The sequence below is a fragment of the Centruroides vittatus genome, unplaced genomic scaffold (assembly GCF_030686945.1).
Source record: "Centruroides vittatus isolate TY-2023 unplaced genomic scaffold, ASM3068694v2 contig_361, whole genome shotgun sequence".
Lineage (NCBI taxonomy): Eukaryota > Metazoa > Arthropoda > Arachnida > Scorpiones > Buthidae > Centruroides > Centruroides vittatus.
In genome coordinates this window covers 1,016,562-1,025,748 of record NW_027122185.1, presented here as the reverse complement: position 1 = coordinate 1,025,748, position 9,187 = coordinate 1,016,562, and the positions used below count along the sequence as shown (strand labels likewise).

Genomic DNA, 9,187 nt, shown 5'->3' with positions numbered 1-9,187 from the left:
ATCCATCTAATAAATACATTTTTTTTTACACAACTCAAATTCCTTCAGATTTACTACATTTTAATTAAAAAAATATACAGAATATTCCTAAATTTATAGTAATATTATAGTGTATAATCAGTAGGAAAATTATTGTTAAATCAACGAGAGATATCAATTGAACAAAGGGTTATACAAAGCTTTGATATTTGCCATTTATCTTTTAAGTACGCTACTTCAATATGTATAGTAAATGCTGTAATTTGTCACCCCCACCGAATCTCTATCTGATGACAACGATTTATATTCCCGATTAGATAAAGTGAAGCATAACAATTTATTATCGGATATTATTTTCATATTATAAATATAACGAACAACTTGCCAAAATAACAAAACTTATTGATTCGATAAATTAAATTTATTATAAAGCCATTTACTTTTTTCTTCTCGACACAAATTTCCTTTTTTTTTTTAAATATATATAAATTAACAAGCTAAGTTATTAAAATTATTAATACAATGTAATTAAAATAAGATAATTTAATTTCTATTCATTAATTTTATTAAATTAATATAATATTTATATTAATTTCAAGATAAATTCGATAATTTTGTGTAATTAAATACTTAGATTGCCAGTAATAAAAGTTATTTATTATTAATGTATATATATATATATTTTTTTTATTAATATCGTAATTTATTTATTTATAAAATGGCGATTATTTTTAATAGAAAATGTAATTTTTCTTCAAGGACTTAGTTAAATAATGCGTATCACTTCTTTCACAGCACATCAGTTATTTAGCACAAGACATTAATTTAGAAAAATAAATAACTTTATTAGTGGAAAAAAATTAATTTAATTTTGATATATCCATTTAATAAAACATTTATTCAAATTGTATGATAATAAATATTTTATTTAAAAATTATTTTTTTTATTCTCTTTAATTTTAGAACATTTTAAAGATTTTCTTTAATAAAAATTAATTAATTAATTAGGTTAATGTTACCTTAGGTAGCCAAGATGGCGGCTCGTCTCTGAAACAGTGGGGAGACACGTACTAACCTAACCTAACCTATTCTAAAAATTACCCCTATTCTAATATTGGTTGGCAATAATTATGGTAATTTATTAGAATAGGTTAGGTTAGGTTAGTACATGCATCCCACTGTTTCAGAGACGAGCCGCCATCTTGGCTACCTAAGATAACATTAACCATTAATTAAATCATTTATCGCGTAATTTTTGTTGTGTTGTATTATATTTCATTTAAAAATTATATATATATATATATATTTCTTGAAATATAACTAAACTTAATTAAAATCACGTTATATAAATTTTAAATTAAAATATTTAATAAGTCAGAGCCACATTTATAAATAAATTAAACAATTTAAAGGTTTACGCCAGGCCCTAAGAGAGTGGGGTGTAGCCGTGAGCTTTAGGGGGTCCACCAAAGAGGAAAAATTAAGAAATGGTCCGTTTTCCATGGGCTAACATTTATACTAGATTATTATTCTACTTTAATATCATTATGTTATTTGTTATTTGTATAAGCAGGGTCTCCGAAAGGAGAACTCAAAATGGTCTTAACACCGACAGCTCTCGAGGGACCTAGCTGACGCTACGAGGATACAGTTTAGGGCCTCATTTTTAAATTCATAATTATTTAGTGGAGGGAGAAGGCCTCATATTTATAGCTTAAGGCCGCAACAAGTCTAAATCCAGTCCTGCAATGTGATGAATTATATTTAAATTTCATCACTCGGAGGTTCAATAACAACTTCCGTCGAACATTTATTTTCTAAATTATTCTTTTCTTTTTTAGAATTATTTTTATATTCATTAATCATTAAATCATTTTCTCCTTTATTACAAGAATCGATAAGATTTAATTGAATATCTGAATGATATTTATTTACTGAAGAGATTGAATTTAAGTCTTGTCTATTGAAATCGCTGCAATCACTAAATGTTAAATTTAAATTTCTGTTGTGATAAATTGAATTTTGGCTTAATTCTTGAATTGATAAACGTTTATTAAGAAGTTGACTTATGCTTCGTTTACCACTTGATTTTCTTGATTTATTCATATCAATTAAGAAAAATAATAAAGTACCAAGGAATATTATTCCGGAGCAGAAGTAATAACCTGTTTTTATTGAAAATTGTTGATTTAAATATGCTGAAAAACAAAAAGAAATTATATATAAATATTAAATACATATAAATATATTGTGTATAACATAATACAAGGTGTCTTACACGGGGTTGACCCTTTAAAATTGCAAATAACTCCGGAATGCCAAACTAAAAAAAAAAAAAAAAAAAAAAGAGTGGATCTCTTCTATACTGACATGAGCTGTATGGCTACTCTTGCTCTATTTATGGCATGCAATTCTGTATGAAATTTGAGTTGTATTTCGTGCACGTGTTGCAAAGTTATTCAGAATTTTAAAGAGCCATCCCTGAATGGGATACCCTGTAGGTTATAATGTGAACATACTAACATAAAGTATAATATAACATGTTAAAATATGTGTAAAACGCATTAATGTTTTATATTATATATATATATATTAAATCACGTGTTAATGTATTATATAGAACATAACACATTTCGCTACATCACCCGATGTAGTGTAATTTGCTGTACAGTAGACTTTCGATATAGTAAACTCTCAAAAATCATTCTCTATAACGAGGGCCACTATATCAATGGTCACTATTTAAACAATTTACTACATTTTTTATTTTAATTTAAAGGAATTTTCAATAATTTTATTCTAACATACACCACCCTTAAATTATATGAAAATTTTACATAATATCATTAAAAAAATATTTTTTATGGTTACATACATAAATATAAAATAGTATATTATAATAGATAACTATACACTATAAAATATTATATTAAATGTGCAATATTATGTATATAAGTGGAATCCATTTAATTATTTATTTGTTCTCATTAAATAAAATATAATTAAATTTTCTTGTGCTAGTTTTGGAAAGAATTTATCATTTGTTACTAAAATATTACAAATATCATGTGATATTCTAATAATAGCAGCATTTATTATTTGCAAATTTTACGATAAAAATACAGTAAAACCTCGATTTAACGGACAAAATTTCCGGTCCGTATGTCTTATAGAAAAATATCACCCTGTTAATTTTAAAATGCTTTTTATATGTAATTAAATTAACGGGTTCTTTTTAAATTCAAGAGTCACTGCTCCTATAAACATTATTTATTTGTGTATACTTGTTTATTACAGTTTCATAACTATGGCGAGTATATAAGCAATAATACATAGAGAAAACTTTTCTGTAAAATTAAATTTCTCATACATACTTAATCTTAATTACACATACGTATCTACATAAATAAAAACAGATAAACTAACTAATTTGTCAATTTTTTAACACACACATTTGGAAAAACCTACTTTATTATATAATGGACACCGTCTCGTCCGAATTAATCCATTAAATCGAGGTTTTATTGTACATTACAAGTTTTATTCAGGTAATAATATTAGATTAAATGGTAGCTTCTTAGTCAGTCCATTAGCAATAGAAACAAGAAGTCAGGTATCTCATTCGAACTTCTCACGTATTTATTAATTTTATGCTGTTTATATATATTATTATATGCTGTTTAATATATATATATATATATATTTTATTTATATCTAACATACTGTAAAATAACGACGAAGTAAAATATGGGATAAGAATTACCCCGTAATTAAAATAAAATTCAAGAACAATGCATTAGTGGTGATTTGGTGTCTTTGATGGCATGCGAATTTGACTTTGTACATTGTTTTTGATAATGCTCGTTTTGGATATGGTGATTTCTACAATCTTCTTATTTTCAATAAAAATGACAAACTGTAGCTTTTGTATTTGCATAAAATACACTTTTTTTACAGTGTTATGGATTGATAATAGGATAGTGTCGTAGATAAATTGTGAGGTTCTTTTCTACTGTTACATTCCTTGAATTTTTGATAGTACATTTGCACCCTCACAAAAAATCGTTAGATTTTTTTTAAGGAGGGAGGGTCATTTCATATTTTAAGTGTATCTTCTGCAAATACAGAAAATAGACATTAATGTTATTGATGCTAAAGAAATAAAATTGAGGATTTTTCAATTAACTTACTAAAGGTTACATTTAAACGTGAAATTGTTTCTTAATAATCTCATAATTCATATAAGTGTAATAAATAAATTGCCGTAAAACAGAAAATGCTATAGGAACCTAGCTAAATTAGATTGGCATGATACTGCTCACTAATGACGAATTCTATTAGTCCCACCAGAGAAAACACTATTTCAACTGGTCGTCGATAGGAAAGTTAACCTCTTTGATCATATATGTTGAATAAGTGACAATAGAGAAATCAAAATCATAATTCTTGGAATCGTGGAGGGGACAAATAAAAGAGGCAGGCCACACTAAACGGATGGATGACATAAAGGAATGGTGCAAGAATAGTATTCAGGAGCTGGTTCACTGTGCTCTTGACAGAGAGGAGTGGTGAAAAGAATGGTGAAAATGGCATCAGATGCCAATGGAATGTAAGGATGATGATGATAATAATAGAAAAGAAAACAGGAGACATTTAAATCTCGATTTTAAATAATTACTTTAATTATTATCTTGCTTTAAATAAATGCCAAAATATTTTAATATATTTTTTTATAATTAATATCATTAATCTTTTAATCAATTAAATAGTGTTATACTACGAACTTGATGCATTAAATATGATAAATGATAAGATTTTATGTATGATATCTTTGTGTGTCATCCATAGCCTTATGCATTATAAAAGATTAATTAACGAATTAACAAATGTGTAAAATATTTTAAGAAAAGTATAACAAATTAATGTATTTAAATAAATATAAACTGGCCAAAAAGCCATGTAACCGTGAATTTTGTAAGCAATCCAACAATTTTTACAAGTCATCAGTTTTTGAAAGTGTATCAAAGCGTTTTAATTTGTATATTAAATAAGAGGTATTTCAATTTGGATGATGTTTGCGAAGTATGTAATAAAGACAACAATTTAGTTTTTACAACAGTTAATTGACATCGGGCCACCCTATATAAAATTGAAACCAAATTATTTCTATTGCTAATATGTAAAAATTATTATTACATAATTTTATATATTTTAAAATGTTAAATACAGATAAATGCAGATGAAAACCATGAATGAAAGGACAAATACATTTTTATAAATGTTAAATAGATTTACCATATTTTAATAACTGTGACCCTGAAAGAAAGAAACCATAGACAAAAGCTTAGTTTTCTTAAGCATAATATCATCACTGAATATACAAATACAATAATTTAGAATAACATTATAATCTTAATTTATAATTCCTTAAAATAACACCTAAAAATAAGTAATAATCCAATTTTTTCTTTATTTACCTGCAGTTGATATTCCGATAAAGATGGGAAGTGCTTGACACAACTGAATAAGTCCCCAGATTCGAACAAAATTTCTTGCTCGAACTTTTTCTAACACACACATTTTTATGGAATAATAATATCCGCCATAGAAAAAGCCATAAAAACACGAAAATAATACGTATCCGTTGAAATCTTCAAGAACTGTAAAGGCTAAGAAAGCCAAGCTGATCATTAACGATGCTAATTGACAAAGGTATTGTCTAGATATCATACACTGAGTACTGTTTCGGACGATGATCAATCCGAACGATGAACTACCTAAAATTGAAGAAATCCCAAGCAAAATCTGTAGAACGTATTTATTTCCTGTGTCTAGTTTATTTCTTTCGAGTTCTAGATTCTGCTCATACAAAATTTAAGTATAATATTAATTAAGATACTTAATAGAATAGATTAATAACGATAGGAGATACTTACAAATATATAAAATGGCACCATACTTCCAAAAGCGATTAAACTATTTCCTAGAAGTAATATTTTTACTGTCGTCGATCTGACAAGAATGTATTTTAAAAGAGAAATAGCATTGTTATTTTTAACACCATTGCAAGTGGTTTCCTGAATTGTCCTCAAGTGAAGAATGGCTCTTCTTTGTGGATGATATAGTGAAGCAGAACGATAAAATATACCCAACAGGCAAGATATCATCATTAGACCCGAGATGATACTAAAGCCAATTCTCCAATTTGTTTTCCTTTTTAACAAAGAAATTATATATAATAAATATATTATTTATTATTTTATTAATGCTACATAATTATTTTTTTTTAAATAAATAATGTAAGAACTTTATCAATACGTTTATTGTAAAATAACTATTATTAATTACTGACAAGTAACGCGTATGAAATCATTAATGTATTGAGGTTGATGAGAATCGATCTACCTTTAAATTAAATAAAAATTCATACTTATTTATTTATTTTTAGAAGGAAATTTATATTAAAATAAACTAAGTTTATATGATTTTATAGATTTAAAGATCTTAATTTTTACATTTTTCTTCGTAGTATTTGTACATCTGTCACGAATTTAACAACCGTATGCATTCGAGATTACGAACGGAGCATATTAATTTATTTCTATTGACTTCATGTAACTTTACAAGAATTTCCATTTATATCCATTCGAGCATCAAACACTACTTCTACATTATTTTCAGTAAAGGAAATTAATGCCAGCAGATGTTTAACAAATTCTAAATCGTTACGCTCGAACGAATAAGAAACTTTTATCAAAAATTCAAATTTCTGTATATATTTTTGAATAAATTATATCAATTCCACTATTTTAAAGAATATTTTAAAATGAATTACGTTACGCTTTCCGTTTGGATTATTGGCATCACAATTATTCCTAAACCCATTCCGGAAAAGATGATAATTTCTACAAGTTCTCTTTTCCTCTTGAAGTATTGACTGATCATGATTGTGGACGTATCTCTAATCATGCTGATTCCACATCCAACAACGACACTATAACTAAAATACAGTTGATGAAACTGTAAAGCGAAAGATGTGAATAAATATCCTAAAATTGTTATTAAACCTCCTAAAATTGCAACCAATCTGGTACTCTTTTTATGGCATAGAATAGATATTACGGGTGATGTAATCAGAGATACGGAAGTCGATACTGCTCCTAGAATAACTGAAATTTAAGAAAATATATATTATATTATTACACTCGTAAAAACTTTTTATAATGTTTTAACATAATAAAAGTCGTTAACTTTTATTCTATTTACTAATTATTCAATTTGTTCAGTTCTTTTTACTATCGTAATGTCTTTTGTTTTAATCTAATCTGATACTTAGGGAATGGGTGGAGTGTCAAGTAGAGTCGCATAAGAGACCCTCAATCCCACCTGTCGCTAATTAAGAATAGGGTCAATGAACTCTAGAAAGAATGCATTGTTTTTATTTCAACGACCGACTCTTCGTTTTGATGATTCCAACAATCAATAAAATTAAATTGATTTCTAATGATCAGTTCGATTAATCGTCCTTAAGTAAAACGAGTGATTTTCAATTAGATGTAAGATAAACTGTAGAATTATTTAAATTCTTAGATTCGAAACAACAACTAGAAGTGTACATTCAATACGTAGTGAAATTTTAAAATATATTTCTTGAATTTATATATGATTTGTGCGTATTTTTATATAACCTCACTGACCTAAGAATTTTATGTTTTATGAAAGATTGAAGAACTGCCAACGTCCTGTGACGAATGAAAACAGGACGTAGACGGATATCTATTCTCATTTCTTTCTTGCATTCTTGATTTCCATTTGTTATAGAATTTTCGTTCTTACTCAATGTAATTTTTTATTCTAAACCAAAAAACATTTAATAAAATAACCTGAATAAAAAGCGCAATATATTATAAGAGAATTTATAACTCTACTGCAAAGATAAATCATAAAATATTTATTAAAATGTATTTAATAAAAGCCATTGATTAATTTAAAAGTTAGTATATAAAAGCAATTAAGTTTATCAAGTTGCTACTTGGAAAAAAAAGGAGGTAAAATTATAAAGATAAATACCTGCTTCAATAACATTGACGCCATTAAATTGATCTAGTATTTGAAGAAGTAAGAAACTGTAAGAGAAATACAAACCGCCAATTATGCACTGCACTAAAGTGGCGCACACACAAATTATCCACCCCCAACCACCTTCGGGATAATAATGTTGTCTGATAGTAGATATTTTAGCATCACTAGGATAATATATACAACTTTGTGACAGAGTTAAATTTGTCGATCCTCTTAAACTCGATTCCATACTTGATAAATAATTCTTTTTGCAATTTCTACATCTAGTTTCATACGTTGGCAAAAAAGAAATCGTTGAAGACTTGTGAAAAGTTGTGACTTCGAAAGATTTCTCATTTATAGTTAAAGACTTGGATCTATTATGACGATGAACATTCAGATGCGATCCATGAACTTTAATTTCGACATTTGAATTACGTTTATCTTCATTTTCGGACGATGATATATGGTTAGGTGCAGACATTTCTTTTGTAAATAGATGCAAAGGTTTGAATTTTTCGATCGTCTTCTCTTATCAATGTGGTACTGGCACGTGTAGGTAAATCCCGTGTTGCATCACGGTTCTAACTTAAATATTATTGGTTGTTGAAAATTTTGAATTGTGTAATAAATTAGTCTTTTATTATTATCATATTCTATTTTTCTAATAAACGTCTTAGTGTTTGTTGGGTGCGGTTCATTGTATCTAACCAACAGGGCCTCTGAATGAATTTATTATTTATTATCCTAACAAGATTTATTATAATTTAATGTATGTTATACAACAAATTCTCTTAGACCTATTTTATATGACATTTTACAAATACTATTCTATCGTGAAAATAAATCGAAATGGATTCTATTGATATTTTTATTTACTTAAAAGGGAACAATAATAATTTATAATAAAATTTTATGTACAAAAATTCAAAAATAATACAGCAAAACAGGGAAAAATTTCTCGATGTCTTTCATATTTAAAAGGGCGTACTCGTAAGAGTGTAAGGCAATAATAAAGATAATTAGAGGTTTAACTTAAGTACAAGTAGAAAGAATTTATCGTAAATATAGAGAATAAATTTTGTATATATATTAAAAAAACTTAATCATTTACTGTTATTTAACACTTTTAAATTGATAATTTATT

The 9,187-nt window shown here is 26.6% G+C and overlaps 1 protein-coding gene across 1 annotated transcript; it reads right to left on the bottom strand.

The window, feature by feature from the left end:
• Positions 1–1,743: 1,743 nt before the first annotated feature.
• Positions 1,744–8,524, bottom strand: LOC136975034 (monocarboxylate transporter 12-like). Its single transcript, XM_067270025.1, has 5 exons — positions 8,050–8,524; positions 6,815–7,148; positions 5,916–6,192; positions 5,457–5,838; positions 1,744–2,177 (listed from the first exon to the last, which is right to left on the bottom strand). Exons 1-5 carry the CDS (start codon positions 8,522–8,524, stop codon positions 1,744–1,746), a joined length of 1,902 nt encoding a protein of 633 aa, XP_067126126.1.
• Positions 8,525–9,187: the final 663 nt, after the last annotated feature.